We start from the raw sequence: 23,999 nt of genomic DNA on the forward strand, positions 1-23,999 counted from the left end.
TTTTGTGTTTTGGTTTTGGGTTCGGTTCCGCGGCCGTGTTTTGGGTTCGACCGCGTTTTGGCAAAACCTCACCGAATTTTTTTTGTCGGATTCGGGTGTGTTTTGGATTCGGGTGTTTTTTTAAAAAAACCCTAAAAAACAGCTTAAATCATAGAATTTGGGGGTAATTTTGATCCCAAAGTATTATTAACCTCAAAAAACATAATTTACACTCATTTTCAGCCTATTCTGAACACATCACACCTCACAATATTATTTTTAGTCCTAAAATTTGCACCGAGGTCGCTGTGTGAGTAAGATAAGCGACCCTAGTGGCCGACACAAACACCGGGCCCATCTAGGAGTGGCACTGCAGTGTCACGCAGGATGGCCCTTCCAAAAAACCCTCCCCAAACAGCACATGACGCAAAGAAAAAAAGAGGCGCAATGAGGTAGCTGACTGTGTGAGTAAGATTAGCGACCCTAGTGGCCGACACAAACACCGGGCACATCTAGGAGTGGCACTGCAGTGTCACGCAGGATGTCCCTTCCAAAAAACCCTCCCCAAACAGCACATGACGCAAAGAAAAAAAGAGGCGCAATGAGGTAGCTGTGTGAGTAAGATTAGCGACCCTAGTGGCCGACACAAACACCGGGCCCATCTAGGAGTGGCACTGCAGTGTCACGCAGGATGTCCCTTCCAAAAAACCCTCCCCAATCAGCACATGATGCAAAGAAAAAGAAAAGAAAAAAGAGGTGCAAGATGGAATTATCCTTGGGCCCTCCCACCCACCCTTATGTTGTATAAACAAAACAGGACATGCACACTTTAACCAACCCATCATTTCAGTGACAGGGTCTGCCACACGACTGTGACTGATATGACGGGTTGGTTTGGACCCCCCCCAAAAAAGAAGCAATTAATCTCTCCTTGCACAAACTGGCTCTACAGAGGCAAGATGTCCACCTCATCTTCACCCTCCGATATATCACCGTGTACATCCCCCTCCTCACAGATTATCAATTCGTCCCCACTGGAATCCACCATCTCAGCTCCCTGTGTACTTTGTGGAGGCAATTGCTGCTGGTCAATGTCTCCGCGGAGGAATTGATTATAATTCATTTTAATGAACATCATCTTCTCCACATTTTCTGGATGTAACCTCGTACGCCGATTGCTGACAAGGTGAGCGGCGGCACTAAACACTCTTTCGGAGTACACACTTGTGGGAGGGCAACTTAGGTAGAATAAAGCCAGTTTGTGCAAGGGCCTCCAAATTGCCTCTTTTTCCTGCCAGTATAAGTACGGACTGTGTGACGTGCCTACTTGGATGCGGTCACTCATATAATCCTCCACCATTCTATCAATGTTGAGAGAATCATATGCAGTGACAGTAGACGACATGTCCGTAATCGTTGTCAGGTCCTTCAGTCCGGACCAGATGTCAGCATCAGCAGTCGCTCCAGACTGCCCTGCATCACCGCCAGCGGGTGGGCTCGGAATTCTGAGCCTTTTCCTCGCACCCCCAGTTGCGGGAGAATGTGAAGGAGGAGATGTTGACAGGTCGCGTTCCGCTTGACTTGACAATTTTGTCACCAGCAGGTCTTTCAACCCCAGCAGACCTGTGTCTGCCGGAAAGAGAGATCCAAGGTAGGCTTTAAATCTAGGATCGAGCACGGTGGCCAAAATGTAGTGCTCTGATTTCAACAGATTGACCACCCGTGAATCCTTGTTAAGCGAATTAAGGGCTGCATCCACAAGTCCCACATGCCTAGCGGAATCGCTCCGTGTTAGCTCCTTCTTCAATGCCTCCAGCTTCTTCTGCAAAAGCCTGATGAGGGGAATGACCTGACTCAGGCTGGCAGTGTCTGAACTGACTTCACGTGTGGCAAGTTCAAAGGGCATCAGAACCTTGCACAACGTTGAAATCATTCTCCACTGCACTTGAGACAGGTGCATTCCATCTCCTATATCGTGCTCAATTGTATAGGCTTGAATGGCCTTTTGCTGCTCCTCCAACCTCTGAAGCATATAGAGGGTTGAATTCCACCTCGTTACCACTTCTTGCTTCAGATGATGGCAGGGCAGGTTCAGTAGTTTTTGGTGGTGCTCCAGTCTTCTGTACGTGGTGCCTGTACGCCGAAAGTGTCCCGCAATTTTTCTGGCCACCGACAGCATCTCTTGCACGCCCCTGTCGTTTTTTAAAAAATTCTGCACCACCAAATTCAAGGTATGTGCAAAACATGGGACGTGCTGGAATTTGCCCATATTTAATGCACACACAATATTGCTGGCGTTGTCCGATGCCACAAATCCACAGGAGAGTCCAATTGGGGTAAGCCATTCCGCGATGATCTTCCTCAGTTGCCGTAAGAGGTTTTCAGCTGTGTGCGTATTCTGGAAAGCGGTGATACAAAGCGTAGCCTGCCTAGGAAAGAGTTGGCGTTTGCGAGATGCTGCTACTGGTGCCGCCGCTGCTGTTCTTGCGGCGGGAGTCCATACATCTACCCAGTGGGCTGTCACAGTCATATAGTCCTGACCCTGCCCTGCTCCACTTGTCCACATGTCCGTGGTTAAGTGGACATTGGGTACAACTGCATTTTCTAGGAGACTGGTGAGTCTTTTTCTGACGTCCGTGTACATTCTCGGTATCGCCTGCCTAGAGAAGTGGAACCTAGATGGTATTTGGTAACGGGGGCACACTGCCTCAATAAATTGTCTAGTTCCCTGTGAACTAACGGCGGATACCGGACGCACGTCTAACACCAACATAGTTGTCAAGGACTCAGTTATCCGCTTTGCAGTAGGATGACTGCTGTGATATTTCATCTTCCTCGCAAAGGACTGTTGAACAGTCAATTGCTTACTGGAAGTAGTACAAGTGGGCTTACGACTTCCCCTCTGGGATGACCATCGACTCCCAGCGGCAACAACAGCAGCGCCAGCAGCAGTAGGCGTTACACGCAAGGATGCATCGGAGGAATCCCAGGCAGGAGAGGACTCGTCAGACTTGCCAGTGACATGGCCTGCAGGACTATTGGCATTCCTGGGGAAGGAGGAAATTGACACTGAGGGAGTTGGTGGGGTGGTTTGCGTGAGCTTGGTTACAAGAGGAAGGGATTTACTGGTCAGTGGACTGCTTCCGCTGTCACCCAAAGTTTTTGAACTTGTCACTGACTTATTATGAATGCGCTGCAGGTGACGTATAAGGGAGGATGTTCCGAGGTGGTTAACGTCCTTACCCCTACTTATTACAGCTTGACAAAGGGAACACACGGCTTGACACCTGTTGTCCGCATTTCTGGTGAAATACCTCCACACCGAAGAGCTGATTTTTTTGGTATTTTCACCTGGCATGTCAACGGCCATATTCCTCCCACGGACAACAGGTGTCTCCCCGGGTGCCTGACTTAAACAAACCACCTCACCATCAGAATCCTCCTGGTCAATTTCCTCCCCAGCGCCAGCAACACCCATATCCTCCTCATCCTGGTGTACTTCAACACTGACATCTTCAATCTGACTATCAGGAACTGGACTGCGGGTGCTCCTTCCAGCACTTGCAGGGGGCATGCAAATAGTGGAAGGCGCATGCTCTTCACGTCCAGTGTTGGGAAGGTCAGGCATCGCAAACGACACAATTGGACTCTCCTTGTGGATTTGGGATTTCAAAGAACGCACAGTTCTTTGCGGTGCTTTTGCCAGCTTGAGTCTTTTCAGTTTTCTAGCGAGAGGCTGAGTGCTTCCATCCTCATGTGAAGCTGAACCACTAGCCATGAACATAGGCCAGGGCCTCAGCCGTTCCTTGCCACTCCGTGTGGTAAATGGCATATTGGCAAGTTTACGCTTCTCCTCCGACAATTTTATTTTAGGTTTTGGAGTCCTTTTTTTTCTGATATTTGGTGTTTTGGATTTGACATGCTCTGTACTATGACATTGGGCATCGGCCTTGGCAGACGACGTTGCTGGCATTTCATCGTCTCGGCCATGACTAGTGGCAGCAGCTTCAGCACGAGGTGGAAGTGGATCTTGATCTTTCCCTAATTTTGGAACCTCAACTTTTTTGTTCTCCATATTTTATAGGCAGAACTAAAAGGCACCTCAGGTAAACAATGGAGATGGATGGATTGGATACTAGTATACAATTATGGACGGACTGCCACGGTTAGGTGGTATAAAAAAACCACGGTTAGGTGGTATATATTATAATAATAATACAATTATGGATGGACGGACTGCCTGCCGACTGCCGACACAGAGGTAGCCACAGCCGTGAACTACCGCACTGTACACTGGTTGATAAAGAGATAGTAGTATACTCGTAACAACTAGTATGACACTATGACGACGGTATAAAGAATGAAAAAAAAACCACGGTTAGGTGGTATATATTATAATAATAATACAATTATGGATGGACGGACTGCCTGCCGACTGCCGACACAGAGGTAGCCACAGCCGTGAACTACCGCACTGTACACTGGTTGATAAAGAGATAGTAGTATACTCGTAACAACTAGTATGACACTATGACGACGGTATAAAGAATGAAAAAAAAACCACGGTTAGGTGGTATATATTATAATAATAATACAATTATGGATGGACGGACTGCCTGCCGACTGCCGACACAGAGGTAGCCACAGCCGTGAACTACCGCACTGTACACTGGTTGATAAAGAGATAGTAGTATACTCGTAACAACTAGTATGACACTATGACGACGGTATAAAGAATGAAAAAAAAACCACGGTTAGGTGGTATATATTATAATAATAATACAATTATGGATGGACGGACTGCCTGCCGACTGCCGACACAGAGGTAGCCACAGCCGTGAACTACCGCACTGTACACTGGTTGATAAAGAGATAGTAGTATACTCGTAACAACTAGTATGACACTATGACGACGGTATAAAGAATGCAAAAAAAACCACAGTTAGGTGGTATATATTATAATAATAATACAATTATGGATGGACGGACTGCCTGCTGACTGCCGACACAGAGGTAGCCACAGCCGTGAACTACCGCACTGTACACTGGTTGATAAAGAGATAGTAGTATACTCGTAACAACTAGTATGACACTATGACGGTATAAAGAATGAAAAAAAAAACCACGGTTAGGTGGTATATATTATAATAATAATACAATTATGGATGGACGGACTGCCTGCCGACTGCCGACACAGAGGTAGCCACAGCCGTGAACTACCGCACTGTACACTGGTTGATAAAGAGATAGTAGTATACTCGTAACAACTAGTATGACACTATGACGGTATAAAGAATGAAAAAAAAACCACGGTTAGGTGGTATATATTATAATAATAATACAATTATGGATGGACGGACTGCCTGCCGACTGCCGACACAGAGGTAGCCACAGCCGTGAACTACCGCACTGTACACTGGTTGATAAAGAGATAGTAGTATACTCGTAACAATTAGGATGACACTATGACGGTATAAAGAATGAAAAAAAAACCACGGTTAGGTGGTAGGTATATAATAATAAATAATACAATTCTGGTCGGACGGACTGCCTGCCGTGTGCCGACACAGAGGTAGCCACAGCCGTGAACTACCGCACTGTACACTGGTTGATAAAGAGATAGTAGTATACTCGTAACAATTAGGATGACACTATGACGGTATAAAGAATGAAAAAAAAACCACGGTTAGGTGGTAGGTATATAATAATAAATAATACAATTCTGGTCGGACGGACTGCCTGCCGTGTGCCGACACAGAGGTAGCCACAGCCGTGAACTACCGCACTGTACACTGGTTGATAAAGAGATAGTAGTATACTCGTAACAATTAGGATGACACTATGACGGTATAAAGAATGAAAAAAAAACCACGGTTAGGTGGTAGGTATATAATAATAAATAATACAATTCTGGTCGGACGGACTGCCTGCCGTGTGCCGACACAGAGGTAGCCACAGCCGTGAACTACCGCACTGTACACTGGTTGATAAAGAGATAGTAGTATACTCGTAACAATTAGGATGACACTATGACGGTATAAAGAATGAAAAAAAAACCACGGTTAGGTGGTAGGTATATAATAATAAATAATACAATTCTGGTCGGACGGACTGCCTGCCGTGTGCCGACACAGAGGTAGCCACAGCCGTGAACTACCGCACTGTACACTGGTTGATAAAGAGATAGTAGTATACTCGTAACAATTAGGATGACACTATGACGGTATAAAGAATGAAAAAAAAACCACGGTTAGGTGGTAGGTATATAATAATAAATAATACAATTCTGGTCGGACGGACTGCCTGCCGTGTGCCGACACAGAGGTAGCCACAGCCGTGAACTACCGCACTGTACACTGGTTGATAAAGAGATAGTAGTATACTCGTAACAATTAGGATGACACTATGACGGTATAAAGAATGAAAAAAAAACCACGGTTAGGTGGTAGGTATATAATAATAAATAATACAATTCTGGTCGGACGGACTGCCTGCCGTGTGCCGACACAGAGGTAGCCACAGCCGTGAACTACCGCACTGTACTGTGTCTGCTGCTAATATAGACTGGTTGATATTTAAAGAGATATTAGTAGTATACAACAATACTATACTGGTGGTCAGGCACTGGTCACCACTCCTGCAGCAAAAGTGTGCACTGTTAATTAATATAATTGTACTCCTGGCTCCTGCTAACAACCTGCAGTGCTCCCCAGTCTCCCCCACAATTAATTATAAGCTTTTAATTTATACATTGATGACTGTGCAGCACACTGGGCTGAGCTGAGTGCACACAGACTGAGTCACACTGTGTGACTGACTGTGCTGTGTATCGTTTTTTTTTTTCAGGCAGAGAACGGATATAGCAGAGAGAAGTGAACGGATATATTATATTAAATAAAAGTTAACTAGCAACTGCACTGGTCACTGACTGTGGTAAACTAACTCTGTCTGCGACTCTGCACAATCTCTCTCTATCTAATCTATCTATCTCTATTCTAATGGAGAGGACGCCAGACACGTCCTCTCCCTATCAATCTCAATGCACGAGTGAAAATGGCGGCGACGCGCGGCTCCTTATATAGAATCCGAGTCTCGCGATAGAATCCGAGCCTCGCGAGAATCCGACAGCGTCATGATGACGTTCGGGCGCGCTCGGGTTAACCGAGCAAGGCGGGAAGATCCGAGTCGCTCGGACCCGTGGAAAAAAAAGTGAAGTTCGTGCGGGTTCGGATTCAAAGAAACCGAACCCGCTCATCTCTACTTTCATCCTTGTGAAGCTCAAGTCCATAGACACAATCAAATCCATCATACTTTATAAGATAGAGGGAGGCATTCACTGGTACTTGATCCAGAACTGTTCCTTTCCACTGGGTTATTGGCCCACTGCCCTCTTTCCACCCATGCTGTATTCTACAGCCTACAATATTTTGCCTTAGCTGGGAGATTGGTTTACTTGGTCGATGTTTCTTATGAGATGTTCTTTTCTTCATCATATTTGCAGAAACACCTGCATGTGCTGCATCAGCTCTTGATCGCTGAGCGGCCGCCTTTCCAAATGGAGTCTTCATTCATCTGTGTATTAAAGGGCAGCAGGGCTGCCGAACTAGGGTGAAAAGTGTAGTCACTCCAAGTTTGTTGTAGTCCTTCCAGTCTACATGAAAAAGAACCCCTTCCTTTCCACCTTTCAGAAAAACTCCGACCCTCAATTGCTCTGATCAGAAGTCACTTATCTGGGGCAGATAAGATGTGCTTCCCTCCACTCCCCCTGCAGGTGATGGCTGCGGCACAGTGCTGCCCAGCGGCCAGTTGCCCCAATCCTTCTCCTCCTTCCTTTGTCAGACTCCGTCACCACCACTGTGCGCTGCTATGGAAGAGCAGCTCCCGCCTCACTCCCCCTGAACTTTCAAGCCCTCCGCTCAGACACTCCAGCGCTCGTTCCCTTCCCTCACCCCCTCCCTCTCCACACACTGCCAGATTTGGAGCTGGCTGCTACTATACGGCCGCCTGTCACTCTGCTGCCAGGACCAGGCCTCGCCTTCCTGCCAAATACTGATCTCTCCAGAGCTGCATACTGTATACTGTACTGTGCGACGTGTGTTATACACCTGGTGATTATACATCCTGTAATCTGTACTGAGCGATGTGTGAGATACACCTGGTAATATCTGTGCTCAATGTGCTGCATTGTGGGGACCACCAGTATATAATTATAGAAGTACAGTACAGTAGGCCATTGCTGTATCTTGCAACTCTGTGTCACTTCTAGTATCCTGATCAGTGCTTAATATCTGTGCTCAGTGTCAGTGCTGCATTGTGGTGACCAGTATACTACAGTACAATAGTCCAGTGCTGTTCTCACTGCTCAGTGTCAGTTCTCCATAGTATCATCAGTGATCAGTATAATCAGTTCTCAGTATAAGCAGTGCGCTGTTAGACGTGTGCCCGTTTTCCGCCATTACTGCAGTGGGATTAAAACAATTGATGAAGTTATTGTGTCTCCGGTACAAAATCCCATCTAGATTCCACTTCACTAAGCAGACGATAGCGAGATTTTACCAATTAATATCAGTGATTTATAATTAATAATTACAGTGATCTTGCCAAATAATGCCAGTGATTTTGTCATTTTCTTCCAGTGATTTGGACCAATAATACCATTGATTAGAACAAATAATTCCAGTGATTTTGTCATTTTCTTCCAGTGATTTGGACCAATAATACCATTGATTAGAACAAATAATTCCAGTGATTTTGTCATTTTTTTCCAGTGATTTGGACCAATAATACCATTGATTAGAACAAATAATTCCTGTGATATTGAGGTGTTTGTGTCGCTTAGCTTAGCCGTCCAGCGACCACAGTGCACCTCATTTTCTCTTTTCTTTGCATCATGTGCTGTTTGGGACCAATTTTTTTAAGTGCCATCCTGTCTGACATTGCAGTGTGCAGTGCCACTCCTAGATGGGCCAGGTGTTTGTGCCGCCCTCTTGGGTCGCTTAGCTTAGTCATCCAGCGACCTCGGTGCAAATTTTAGGACTAAAAATAGTATTGTGAGGTGTGAGGTGTTCAGAATAGACTGGAAATTAGTGGAAATTGTGGTTATTGAGGTTAATAATAATATAGGATCAAAATTACCCCAAAATTCTATGATTTAAGCTGTTTTTGAGGGGTTTTTGAAAAAAAACACCCGAATCCAAAACACACCCGAATCCGACAAAAAATTTTCAGGGAGGTTTTGCCAAAACGCGTCCGAATCCAAAACACGGCCGTGGAACCGAATCCAAAACCAAGACACAAAACCCGAAAAATTTCCGGTGCACATCTCTAAAAATAATACAGTAGCCCACAAGGAGTGCTTTTTTTATAAACTAGAAAACCTGCCACATTAACAAATAGGTTCTTGTTTTTATTTGACACAAAATAGCAGATATTAGAATCCCCTCATCTGTGAAAAAGTTTTTGTGTACTGTTGTAGTCATTGCCTAGTGACCACCAGAAATAATTCCTTACAGTAGACGCACATTGGGGGTCATTCCGAGTTGATCTAACTTAGCAAAATTTTGCTGCTCGTGCGATCAACTATACGCCACCTATGGGGGAGTGTATTTCTGCATAGTAGGGCTGCGAACGCTTGTGCAGCCCTGCTATGCAAAAAAAGTTTTCTGTAAAAGAAGACCAGGGTAAGAGTTACTTACCCTGTGCGAACGATCCAGAAATGCAGGTCCCAGAATTGACGTCAGACATCCGCCCTCCAAACGCCTGGACACGCCTGCGTTGGACTCACCACTCCCCGAAAATGGTGAGTTGCTGCCTGGATCCGCTTTCCTCCTATCAATCTTCTTGCGGTCGCTGCTGCGACCGCTTTCTTCGCTAGCGGCGTCGCTGCTTGGTGACAGCCGTCGCCCGGCAACGACGTGCCTGTGCAATTGGGCCGCCGCGCATGCGCAGTTACGACCCAATCGCACGGCTACGAAGATGCGCAGTGTGCGATCTGGTCGGAATGACCCCCCATTGTTTGACAAAATGGAATCTCCTCTTGTAAACGAGGCTGCCCTCATGTGTGTTAAGGTGCAGTATGGGGAAGATTGGGCACAAGGGCCCTCGTTCAGCTGTGGATGGAGTAGTGGCTCATGCAGCAAAGTGCCAATGTAGGGGTCTGCGATGTCAGTCGCACTACAGGCGACTGACAGTCTGTTGCCGTTTGGGGGTGGGCAGGGCTCAGCGATAGCTTTCGTTTCTCCAAATGGAGGCATGCCGCCGACATTACAAGGGAGAGACCAGGATCTCCAACAGAATACAGAGATTTCCTGGCCTCTAGGTAGAACTATCGGTGGCTGGTTTGCGCGAACCATTGGTGCTGGGGAAGATCTGACACTGCATCCTTGGACACAGTTTTCTATTTTAGCAGCAGCGATAGTCCCTCCAACCACATTGGTATACGTGCCAACGTGCCCTCCTCTAATCTAGGGTGTGCCAATATTATCTGGTGATCACATGTGATTAACAGACAATGCTGCTAATGGGTCACATAATTGAAATAGGGATCTCCCCTCTATAAATGTGGATGCCCCTGTAGTAATAGAAGCCAGGATGGGGGGTGGGGTGGGGGGGGGGGGGGGGCAATGGGATTTTAGAGCATTTTTCTCCACAGCCTCACAAACACTGAGGAGAGATCAAATATTCTGTTTAGCCTATTAGCACCAAGCACCACTTGTAATATACATAATTGACATTTTCTTAAATTTGTGTGGAGATTTAAGAGATAGAAAATTTCACTTATATTCTGGTCCATGAACTTCCTCTGGAGGGCCAACTAGTTTCCATTGTTATCAAACATTTCATTCATGAATTATGGTAAACTAATGCAACATTTAAAAAATAAGAACTCACTTACCGATAATTCTATTTCTCGTAGTCCGTAGTGGATGCTGGGGACTCCGTAAGGACCATGGGGAATAGCGGCTCCGCAGGAGACTGGGCACAAAAGTAAAGCTTTAGAACTACCTGGTGTGCACTGGCTCCTCCCCCTATGACCCTCCTCCAAGCCTCAGTTAGGATACTGTGCCCGGACGAGCGTACACAATAAGGAAGGATTTTGAATCCCGGGTAAGACTCATACCAGCCACACCAATCACACCATATAACTTGTGATCTAAACCCAGTTAACAGCATGATAACAGAGGAGCCTCTAGAAAAGATGGCTCACTACAGCAATAACCCGATTTTTTGGTAACAATAACTATGTACCAGTATTGCAGACAATCCGCACTTGGGATGGGCGCCCAGCATCCACTACGGACTACGAGAAATAGAATTATCGGTAAGTAAATTCTTGTTTTCTCTAACGTCCTAAGTGGATGCTGGGGACTCCGTAAGGACCATGGGGATTATACCAAAGCTCGCAAACGGGCGGGAGAGTGCGGATGACTCTGCAGCACCAAATGAGAGAACTCCCGGTCCTCCTCAGCCAGGGTATCAAATTTGTAGAATTTTACAAACGTATTTGCTCCTGACCAAGTAGCTGCTCGGCAAAGTTGTAAAGCCGAGACCCCTCGGGCAGCCGCCCAAGATGAGCCCACCTTCCTTGTGGAATGGGCTTTTACAGATTTTGGCTGTGGCAGGCCTGCCACAGAATGTGCAAGCTGAATTGTACTACAAATCCAACGAGCAATAGTCTGCTTAGAAGCAGGAGCACCCAGCTTGTTGGGTGCATACAGAATAAACAACGAGTCAGATTTTCTGACTCCAGCCGTCCTGGAAACCAATATTTCCAGGGCTCTGACAACGTCTAGCAACTTGGAGTCCTCCAAGTCCCTAGTAGCCGCAGGCACCACAATAGGTTGATTCAGGTGAAACGCTGAAAACCACCTTAGGGAGAAACTGAGGACAAGTCCTCAATTCCGCCCTGTCCGAATGGAAAATCAGATGAGGGCTTTTACAGGATAAAGCCGCCAATTCTGACACGCACCTGGCCCAGGCCAGGGCCAACAGCATGACCACTTTCCATGTGAGATATTTTACCTCCACATATTTAAGTGGTTCAAACCAATGTGACTTTTGGAACCCAAAAACTACATTTAGATCCCAAGGTGCCACTGGAGGCACAAAAGGAGGCTGTATATACAGTACCCCTTTCACAAACGTCTAAACATCAGGGACTGACGCTAGTTCTTTTTGGAAGAAAATTGACAGGGCCGAAATTTGAACCTTAATGGACCCCCATTTCAGGCCCATAGATACTCCTGTTTGCAGGAAATGTAGGAATCGACCTAGTTGAAAATTCCTCCGTCGGGGCCTTACTGGCCTCGCACCACGCAACATATTTTCGCCAAATGCGGTGATAATGTTTTGCGGTTATATCTTTCCTGGCTTTGATCAGGATAGGGATGACTTCATCCAGAATGCCTTTTTCCTTCAGGATCCGGCGTTCAACCGCCCTGCCGTTAAACGCAGTCGCGGTAAGTCTTGGAACAGACAGGGTCCTTGCTGGAGCAGGTCCCTTCTTAGAGGTAGAGGCCACGGATCCTCCGTGAGCATCTCTTGAAGTTCCGGTTACCAAGTCCTTCTTGGCCAATCCGGAGCCACGAATATAGTGCTTACTCCTCTCCATCTTATAATTCTCAGTACCTTGGTTATGAGAGGCAGAGGAGGGAACACATACACTGACTGGTACACCCACTGTGTTACCAGAGCGTCTACAGCTATTGCCTGAGGGTCCCTTGACCTGGCGCAATACTTGTCGAGTTTTATAAACATGTGGAAGACTTCTGGGTGAAGTCCCCACTCTCCCGGGTGGAGGTCGTGTCTGCTGAGGAAGTCTGCTTCCCAGTTGTCCACACCCGGAATGAATACTGCTGACAGTGCTATCACATGATTTTCCGCCCAGCGAAGAATCCTTACAGCTTCTGCCATTGCCCTTCTGCTTCTTGTGTCACCCTGTCTGTTTACGTGGGTGACTGCCGTGATGTTGTCCGAATGGATCAACTCCGGGTGACCTTGAAGCAGAGGTCTTGCTGAGCTTAGAGCATTGTAAATGGCCCTTAGCTTCAGGATATTTATGTGAAGTGATGTCTCCAGGCTTGACCATAAGCTCTGGAAATTCCTTCCCTGTGTGACTGCTCCCCAGCCTCGCAGGCTGGCATCCGTGGTCACCAGGACCCAGTCCTGAATGTGCGGCCCTCTAGAAGATGAGCACTCTGCAACCACCACAGGAGAGACACCCTTGTGCTTGGTGACAGGGTTATCCGCTGATGCATCTGAAGATGCGACCTAGACCATTTGTCCAGCAGGTCCCACTGGAAAGTTCTTGCGTGGAATCTGCCGCATGGGATTGCTTCATAGGAAGCCACCATTTTTTCCAGAACCATCTCATTGATGTACTGAGACTTGGCTCGGTTATAGGAGGTTCCCGACTAGCTCGGATAACTCCCTGACTTTCTCCTCCGGGAGAAACACCTTTTTCTGAACTGTGTCCAGGATTATCCCTAAGAACAGAAGACGAGTCGTCGGAATCAGCTGCGATTTTGGAATATTGAGAATCCAATCGTGCTGCCGCAACACTACCTGAGATAGTGCTACACCGACCTCCAACTGTTCCCTGGATCTTACGCTTATCAGGGAATCGTCCAAGTAAGGGATAACTAAAATTCCCTTCCTTCGAAGGAGTATCATCATTTCGGCCATTACCTTGGTAAAGACCCGGGGTGCCGTGGACCATCCATACGGCAGCGTCTGAAACTGATAGTGACAGTTCTGTACCATAAACCTGAGGTACCCTTGGTGAGAAGGGTAAATTGGGACATGAAGGTAAGCATCCTTGATGTACCGAGACATCATGTAGTCCTCTTCTTCCAGGTTCGCAATCACTGCTCTGAGTGACTCAATCTTGAATTTGAACCTCTGTATGTAAGTGTTCAAAGATTTTAGATTTAGAATCGGTCTCACCGAGCCGTCCGGCTTCGGTACCACAACAGTGTGGAATAATACCCCTTTCCCTGTTGCAGGAGGGGTACCTTGATTATCACCTGCTGGGAATACAGCTTGTGAATGGCTTCCAAAACTGTCTCCCTGTCAGAAGGAGACATCGGTAAAGCCGACTTTAGGAAACGGCGAGGGGGAGACGTCTCGAATTCCAATTTGTACCCCTGAGATATCACCTGAAGGATCCAGGGGTCTACTTGCGAGTGAGCCCACTGCGCGCTGAAATTCATTGAGACGGGCCCCCACCGTGCCTGATTCTGCTTGTAAAGCCCCAGCGTCATACTGAGGGCTTGGCAGAGGCGGGAGAGGGTTTCTGTTCCTGGGAACTGGCTGATTTCTGCAGCCTTTTTCCTCTCCCTCTGTCACGGGGCAGAAATGAGGAACCTTTTGCCCGCTTGCCCACGAAAAGACTGCGCCTGATAATACGGCGTCTTCTCATGTTGAGAGGCGACCTGGGGTACAAACGTGGATTTCCCAGCTGTTGCCGTGGCCACCAGGTCTGAAAGACCGACCCCAAATAACTCATCCCCTTAATAAGGCAATACTTCCAAATGCCGTTTGGAATCCGCATCACCTGACCACTGTCGTGTCCATAACCCTCTACTGGTAGAAATGGACAACGCACTTAGACTTGATGGCAGTCGGCAAATATTCCGCTGTGCATCACGCATATATAGAAATGCATCTTTTAAATGCTCTATAGGCAATAATATACTGTCCCTATCTAGGGTATCAATATTTTCAGTCAGGGAATCCGACCACGCCAACCCAGCACTGCACATCCAGGCTGAGGCGATTGCTGGTCGCAGTATAACACCAGTATGTGTGTAAATACCTTTTAGGATGCCCTCCTGCTTTCTATCAGCAGGATCCTTAAGGGCGGCCATCTCAGGAGAGGGTAGAGCCCTTGTTCTTAAAAGCGTGTGAGCGCTTTATCCACCCTAGGGGGTGTTTCCCAACGCACCCTAACCTCTGGCGGGAAAGGATATAATGCCAATAACATTTTAGAAATTATCAGTTGTTATCGGGGGAAAACCACGCATCATCACACACCTCATTTAATTTCTCAGATTCAGGAAAACTACAGGTAGTTTTTCCTCACCGAACATAATACCCCTTTTTGGTGGTACTCGTATTATCAGAAATGTGTAAAACATTTTTCATTGCCTCAATCATGTAACGTGTGGCCCTACTGGAAGTCACATTTGTCTCTTCACCGTCGACACTGGAGTCAGTATCCGTGTCGGCGTCTATATCTGCCATCTGAGGTAACGGGCGCTTTAGAGCCCCTGACGGCCTATGAGACGTCTGGACAGGCACAAGCTGAGTAGCCGGCTGTCTCATGTCAACCACTGTCTTTTATACAGAGCTGACACTGTTACGTAATTCCTTCCAACAGTTCATCCACTCAGGTGTCGACCCCCTAGGGGGTGACATCACTATTACAGGCAATCTGCTCCGTCTCCACATCATTTTTCTCCTCATACATGTCGACACAAACGTACCGACATACAGCACACACACAGGGAATGCTCTGATAGAGGACAGGACCCCACTAGCCCTTTGGGGAGACAGAGGGAGAGTTTGCCAGCACACACCAGAGCGCTATATATATATACAGGGATAACCTTATATAAGTGTTTTTTCCCCTTATAGCTGCTGTATCTTTAATACTGCGCGTAATTAGTGCCCCCCTTCTCTTTTTTAACCCTTTCTGTAGTGTAGTGACTGCAGGGGAGAGCCAGGGAGCTTCCCTCCAACGGAGCTGTGAGGGAAAATGGCGCCAGTGTGCTGAGGAGATAGGCTCCGCCCCCTTATCGGCGGCCTTATCTCCCGTTTTTCTATGTATTCTGGCAGGGGTTAAATTCATCCATATAGCCCAGGAGCTATATGTGATGCATTTTTTGCCATCCAAGGTGTTTTTATTGCGTCTCAGGGCGCCCCCCCCAGCGCCCTGCACCCTCAGTGACCGGAGTGTGAAGTGTGCTGAGAGCAATGGCGCACAGCTGCAGTGCTGTGCGCTACCTTGTTGAAGACAGGACGTCTTCTGCCGCCGATTTTCCGGACCTCTTCTGTCTTCTGGCTCTGTAAGGGGGCCGGCGGCGCGGCTCTGGGACCCATCCATGGCTGGGCCTGTGATCGTCCCTCTGGAGCTAATGTCCAGTAGCCTAAGAAGCCCAATCCACTCTGCACGCAGGTGAGTTCGCTTCTTCTCCCCTTAGTCCCTCGATGCAGTGAGCCTGTTGCCAGCAGGTCTCACTGAAAATAAAAAACCTAAAACTAAACTTTTCACTAAGCAGCTCAGGAGAGCCACCTAGTGTGCACCCTTCTCGTTCGGGCACAAAAATCTAACTGAGGCTTGGAGGAGGGTCATAGGGGGAGGAGCCAGTGCACACCAGGTAGTTCTAAAGCTTTACTTTTGTGCCCAGTCTCCTGCGGAGCCGCTATTCCCCATGGTCCTTACGGAGTCCCCAGCATCCACTTAGGACGTTAGAGAAACAAAAGTACAAAAAAAATACACGCACTGGCAGGTGTGAGGGAGGCGAAGGTGGGCGAAAGGTTGGCAGTGAGAGTCGCAGGTGACCGGTTGGTGTCCGGCAGCGGTGGCGGGAGTTTATGTGTATTCAGCTTGGCACCATACGCGTCGACGTAAATGCTCATCTACAAAATGGGGTTGACAAACCCCTTTTCCACCCCCTAAACACTACAGCATGTCAAACATGCTGCTGCTGACAGGGGGCTGTGAGTGATATCAAATGCACAGAATCGGTGTTGCACCTGCGCAGACCCCTAAATATTGGATTTGTACATAAACCATCTGAATGAATAAGGACCTGATCCTTGTATTTAATCCAGACATTTGATTCAGCAGCAATGCATCTGCACAAATCACATCAAGAAAGTGAAAGAACACACAATTGCACCATCTCCTGATCCATGAGATCCACTCCCCCATGTGTGTGCATTACTACTATGTGCCTAATTCTGTTGCTAGATGCTCTTGATGTCTGGAGAAAACAAAAACAATACTAATAAAGTACCTACCACTACCATATCTGCTACTAATGATAGAAATTTAAATTTTTTGCAATTTAAATAAGTTAACATAACATATAATGATACAGATAATGCTACAGCTGTCAAAACTGGTATACATGACTATTATATGAGGAAAATATTTAGGTTAGGCATATATGCCAGGATAAGATTTCCACACAGTATATATCTTTGTATTGCATGACGTCCACTGCAATGGACACATAATTTTACATCAGCTGTGAAAATAATAAATTGAGTTTTTGATCAAAACATTTACAATATTATGCCCTAACCGTTACTTTCCATGAATTAAATTTTTGTATCTGCTCTGCTATCTTTAAAATGTTTTACAGAAATCCATGAAGTGCTAAGTGCTGGGGAACTTTCGCAGTCATTTAATTTTGACCTTATTGTTTTTGTAGTAATTAAAAGCTGCCACTAGGTGGCATACCTTCTAAGTCCTAAGAAGAGGACACCATGTATTAGTGGTGTAAAAAAAAAAAAATTCTCTAGGAGATTACATAAAAACAGCTGTCCACTGTAGTGGCCCCTATGCATGAAAGGGTTAATATCTTGCTGTTGCATAGAATGCATTAATGAGTTATACAAGTATGCACTCATGCCTTTCATAAGAGACCTGTTTGAGAAAAGTTTTCAAACAAATTCAGTGAACAGTGACGGGAAGTAGCAAAGTACCTAAGTTGGAGATACATAAAAGTACCTGCCTCTGGAAAGGCTGTGTTCCAGTAGATATAGAGGAACCACCCTCCAATACATCTACACAAACCTGATGCCTTTATTCAGATAGTGATGGGAGCAAAGATTGACTGGGAGATAAAGAATGATTGTCCCAAAGTAGTTAGAGGGGGAGGGAATGGAAACCTTTTTAAAGAGATGTACATTAATTGATAAGTAGAATTAGTTTTTGGGCAAGTTAAAGCTGATGGGAACAACTGCTTAGAGGGAATCCTTTACAGAGAGAATAGAAAGGCCAATTTGCTACTGGTGGTCTTTAATTCAAGCTGTCTCAGAGTACAGCTTGGAGTGAACCACGATACCGCTTGGCTTAGGTGGGAAGTTAAATAATATAGATTAATATCTGGAAAACAGGCCAACAATTTTTGGCTCTCTGAAGATTTAGAAAACTTGTTCTAGGAATTTTATTTTTCCATACATACTGAAGCTGATAATAACTGTAATTTGGGAAATAATTAGAAAAGTTTTTGTAGGAGATTCAGTTTGATTATTTTACATAGTTTGTCTTTGCCAACTGAACAGGTGTACCTTTATAGTTTAGATGGCCCATTTTTATAGTTTAAAGGGCCAGGTTGTAATTTTCTTCATAGAGAGGTCCACAGGCATCAGTACGGAGAACTCCAAATATTTAATAATAAGGACTTTCCAGGCAAATTTATACTTAGGTTTTAAAAAATCCAGCTGGACCTTTGTTTGATACTTGGAGAAGAGTCTCTGTCTTGACAAAATGTCTGGACAAAATTGATCTTTTAACCATAAATTGGAGAGTAGAACATCATCTGAAAACAAAGAGAGGTTTTAAAGCCTCCTTGGTTTGGTGCAGTTTTAAGTACAAAAATTATCACATCTAGAAAAGCTAAATAAGCCTATTCAAGTGTTGGGTCACAGAAGACAATGTGAAATTTTTGATTCCCTGTACTTTTTTTTATTTTAAAAACTTTATAACATTTCAGCTCATTGGCATTAAGCAAAGTAATTCCATAAAAATAAGTACAATATTTTAGCACTTCTCACTTAGAATCCATGGGAATTTAGTGACTGACTGGAACACTTAAATAGCTAGAGCTTTTGGAATTGTTCTATGTCCTAGATTTTTTTCAGCCAAGCTTGGCAGTTGCCTACTATTCCCAGTGGTAAATAAATCCCTGGTCATGATAGGAACTATGTCATTCCGGTGTGTGTTATTTCCGCCACATGCAGAGGAGACATAAAAATGCCCAAGAAATGTTTTTTTTTCTCTTTTAATGAGTACAACACCAGGTCCGATTTTTGTTACGAAAAAAAAGGAGCAAAGTCTCTCTCTGCTGACTATACACAAATATAAATAATACAGAATAAAAATGTTAGTGCTTATGTGAGTAAGCTTTGTAAAGAAGCTAGAGATTTCTAAGTACACATGGAGGTAAATCAGTGGATAGACCCAATTTAACATATAGGGGGTAATTCAGAGTTGATCGCAGCAGCAAATTTGTTAGCAGTTGGGCAAAACCATGTGCACTGCAGGGGCAGGGCAGATATAACATGCGCAGAGAGAGTTAGTTTTGGGTGGGGTTTGTTGAAACTGAAATCTAAATTGCAGTGTAAAAATAAATCAGCCAGTATTTACCCTGCACAGAAACAAAATAATCCACCCAAATCTAACTCTCTCTGCAAATATTATATCTGCCACACCTGCAGTGCACATGGTTTTGCCCAACTGCTAACAAATTTGCTGCTGCGACCAACTCTGAATTACCCCATAGAACATTACTATTCATTCATTCTTTTGTTTGATGTACTGTCATTTTTGTGCAGAAATTTTTAATTGACAGAGGACTTTCTTTAGCAATATTACCCCAAGACATTAGCGCCAATAGGAATTGCCTTCCAGTGATGGCCATGTACAGCTGATGTGGATATATACATAATTGGGCTCCTCCTACACATAAACCACCATCATCCTTTGCTACATATGTGCGTTAGTGGAAATGTAGGTGCACCATCACTAAACAGGGAGCATAGCGTCCCCAGTGTTGGTTTTAGGTAGTGCCTCATTTTTGTGTGATGCAGTTGAGGTCTAGTGTTTTTAGATGCCAAGAGAATAAAATACAATAGAATAGCGTCTGCTCATTACATCAATGTTTATAAAAAGTATATTTTCCAAGATTCAGTTTAATCCAGGGAGTTCTGTTTCACATATAAAAATGCGCTACAAGCTCATGACAAAGTCCACGTGTGTTATAAAGTACTGAGTATAAAGGGATTTGACGGATAGAGTAACAGGAAGTAGCAAAGGAGGGTAGGGGCACCGTGAAAAAAAGAAAGGAAAGAGACAATCATAAGCAACCAGAAAAATATTTGGAGAAAGTATGAGCTGCGATATAACATTTGATAATCAGAAAAAATAGATCATGATACACAAGAAAAAAATTAAACAATACATGTTTCCAAAGGGTGCTTCAGTGTACATGTGCCAGTCCACTTAAATACACAGAAGAGTAGAGTAAATGCCCGAGGAGGGTGATCCAGCATTGCCAGGTCCCCCTCAATCTCTAGTCCAATAGTGGCTGCACACTCAGCAGCAGTAGTAGTAATACCACTGGGTACAGAGTACAAAGAGGACATATGAATGAAACGGTTTCTTAATTTATTATGAATTGCCACCGGATATATTCAATATTGTATTTTATTTGTGGTTTCATATACTCAGGTCGGCCTATATATAAGACAGGCCTCCAATACTATGTAGGAGGCAGTGTTGAACTGAGGCATGAAAGGTCCATCAGGGAATGCAGTGGGAGGGGCCTAAGCTTAAAGTGTGTAGGGGTGTGACCAGCCACCACAGAGAGATGTGGGCAAACATGTAAACAAAAGGACCCCTTTATAAAGGATGGGACCACCCAGTTTGATTGGCAGGAGGGCTAACCTCGGTGTACAGTAGTTTTCATAGACACAAACTCAGCACCAAAGTTCATCCATGATCATGGATAACAATCTTATGTTTCAGATATATGATATTTCTGGTATGATTGTATATCTTTCTGGTGTCTTTCATTCTCAGTCCTTATTAAAAAAGAAAATAAATATGAAAATGAATACTAAGCATGAGCCCTAGAACTGTTACACACAGCAGGATGTAGTTATGTGACCGCTGGTCACATTACATACCCAGTCCCCCTTCCCCACAGCAATAGGAAACAAGACATGATAATGATGATGTCAAATCTACATGTCATGCCCCACATGATTTTGTAAATACAGTAGGTTACACTTACCTGGGCATCGTGGGCAGCACAGTTGGGGAACATAGACTGGATTAGCACAATGAAGACTTGGGCATCTCACTCTACTGCACAACACATTTGCACCCTGCAAAGAGAGGTGTCTGGTTAGTATCAGCACCTCGCTGGGACATGTATAAACTATGTGCTGATTATAAAGTAAGTATAACTACTGTACCTGAATCTAGTGTGTGGTATTATGTTGTGGTAAACAAAGCTTGTTTTTGTGGATGAGGTGGGGAATTAATGGGGGGCATTCCATTGGGACACCCTTGGGAGCAACCAAGCTTAAAGAGGATGCAGCATCATTGCCATTACTGACCTCAGGTGGAAGCACAAGGGGGCAGAGGGTACTTTTAGGATTTCTAACACCATTGGGTAAGGAGCTCTACTCCACATTGTGCTGTAATACTAGTTCTCCATGTCATTATTTCAATAAAATTGAATGGTTTACAATCATTATACATAATTGAAGCCTAACCGTGCAAATGTAATGTAAGCTGCTGGTCACAAACAGTTATATCCCACTTGTGAATTGTTTTTTAAGGTGCTTAGGCATACTTGCTAAGACTGTGTGCCTCCAATCCAGGACGTCTCTAGGGGTTAAGTGAGATATTAAGCATGGAGTGTCATTGTGATCTGTATCACTGTGTAGCCCAGTATTGCGCCACACAAGGAGTAAGAACTTTATACAGCAGAGGAGGGGACTGACAACGCAAATCACAGCAAATTGCGTCATCAAGCATGCGGCCTCCCAGTTTTGGAGGACTGGCTCATCTTTGTGCAATCAGGATATTTGTCCCGATGGTTGGGGGATTGAGAGGTTCTCCTCTGCCGCATGCTACTGAAGCACAAAAAAATGCAACATTTTGTGAAAACCTATCCAGCATGCTATGCCCATGCCATGGCCTGCTTTGGAGACCTCTGGTATTCGGAGGTATGGCTATGACCCCTCCAGCAACAATAAATTAGATATATTACAACTCCATACCTGTGCTAAAGAAAGTCAATCTAACACCAATTTACCAAGTGTCAAACAATTAATAATGAACATAATGGGTGTTTTACAACACTTTTTACTCCCTACAGCAAAAACTGATTTTTTCAGGTGCACCCAGGGGCAGGATTGCTTGTAAATCTAATTAGCCCCTATATTGTACAACTTTATGGCACAGTGGTTAGTATTATTCCACTGGAATAATGGGATTAGTTCCGACCCTGGCCCTATCTATTTTAGGTTATTTAGCTCTCCTTAAGATTCCTTTGGGTGCTTCAGTTTCTCCCAACTCCAAACATATACTAATAAGTTCATTGGCTTCTGACGACTTTAATCCTAGTTTGTTCATGTGGTAGAGAAATGGATTGTAAACTCTACTGGAGTAGGGACTAATGTATTGTGTAAATATTATCATAAAGCAATACATTTACATTGTACAGTATTTGTTAAGATTTACTGTATAGTTCATAAATCTGAAATGGAAAGAATATGAACACAACAGCTTGAATTATAGAAGGTTACTTTTGAATTTTTCATGAATATCAATAAGATATTTTAACAGTGTCTATGACATTTGCAATCCACAGCTGCTGTTAAATTACAAAACTCCCACCACTACATAGTATTTTGGGAGATGGTGTTTTACACAGCTGAAAAGTCACAGGGTAATTGTCACCAGAAAAGAAGATCACATGGCCTGCTTTAGGCAACTGTCATTTAGGTTGAAAATAGTGTAAGCCTCTTCATAAAGCTGATCATATTTCCATACGTATACAGTGCAATAGTGTGTGTATATAAAAGTTTCTTGTTAAATACTTTTTGGACATTGACAGTCTCCGAGTGCCGCTGCTTTGTTATACAATGCTTCTTTTTTAAAGTTCATTCAGAGGGCACCGGAGCACGATTGGACCATGAGGGAGGAGTACCAGTCCGCAAATATCTTTATATATATATAGTCTTGGAAGATCCTGCACTCTCATCAAAAGTAATAACGACGGCGGGTGCTCCTAATGACCTGAGAGGCCACCAATATACCACAACAACCACCTAGGTGGAAGGTGCACTCACGCCCAGAAATTAGTCTCTGAAGTCACTTGTAAATTCAGTATATTTTTATTCGGGTTCACTGTTGATGCCGTATTTCATCGACGTTTCGGTCCTTATGCGGACCTTTATCAAGATTGGCACTTAAATCACCTATACAATCAGAAACAGTTACAATTAATATGTATAAGAACCCAGATTTATTCAACACCAACACCACCAGTGCCTCCCAGGCCCTGAAGACTGTCACAAAAACCAGAAAACGTATTAAAAAGCTGTTTTTTTATATATGTAAAAAAGAGATACTTGGAAATAATCCACGTGTGATGAAAGAGACACCTCCACCGTTAGGACTATCTGTTTAGATAGGCAAATGATTACCTGGACGGCAAGCCAGATCACTCAGATGCGTGGAATGGCCTTCAAAGTTGGCAACATGCCTGATCACATAATGAAGTTAAAAAGCCTATAACGTAGGGGAAGCTGCAAGGCGTAGTCACCTATTAGATAAATAACAGAGTAACTACACCATAAGAAAATACACTAACAACGTCATTTTGGAAAAGATCATACCTAGTTACATGTAGAAATAGCTCATGGCAGCTTGTGGGCTCTGTACATGTGTCAGACACTCAGTCTGTAAGGAGGCACAACAGGAAAAAATAATCACCAACCGTAATCATGTGTCAGAAGGGAGCTGCAGGAGAACCATACTCACTGCTCAAGTGTCCAGAGCCAAATGGAAGCTGCATAAAGTTCAGCCTCAGCTGAGCACTATTTAAGGATCAACCACAGGAAGTGCCAATTAGGGAGATTAGTATAAACCCAGTCTCTCATTAACTGATCACCTCTCAGATAACTAACTCAGACCAACTGGGTAAAACGTTACAGGGTTCACAGGACAGGCAGTGGCTATCGCTAACGCACGGCTACTTAAATGAGTG

At 44.7% G+C, this 23,999-nt stretch overlaps 1 protein-coding gene and 1 long non-coding RNA gene across 2 annotated transcripts in view; both read right to left on the minus strand.

Moving 5' to 3' along the window:
* The window catches only part of CHRDL1 (chordin like 1), a 265,958-nt gene that overhangs the window by 111,188 nt on the left and 130,771 nt on the right, over positions 1-23,999 (minus strand). Inside the window, exon 4 of the mRNA XM_063937307.1 lies at positions 21,009-21,102. Within this exon, the coding sequence (XP_063793377.1) occupies positions 21,009-21,102 (94 nt within the window). The remainder of the gene's footprint in view (positions 1-21,008; positions 21,103-23,999) is intronic.
* LOC134948985 (uncharacterized) lies at positions 21,121-23,797 on the minus strand. The gene is made up of 4 exons (XR_010183075.1): positions 23,774-23,797; positions 23,629-23,692; positions 23,437-23,555; positions 21,121-23,208 (listed from the first exon to the last, which is right to left on the minus strand). It is a non-coding gene; the product is annotated as an uncharacterized LOC134948985 (long non-coding RNA).

This window comes from Pseudophryne corroboree, chromosome 8, assembly GCF_028390025.1.
Source record: "Pseudophryne corroboree isolate aPseCor3 chromosome 8, aPseCor3.hap2, whole genome shotgun sequence".
Classification (NCBI taxonomy): domain Eukaryota; kingdom Metazoa; phylum Chordata; class Amphibia; order Anura; family Myobatrachidae; genus Pseudophryne; species Pseudophryne corroboree.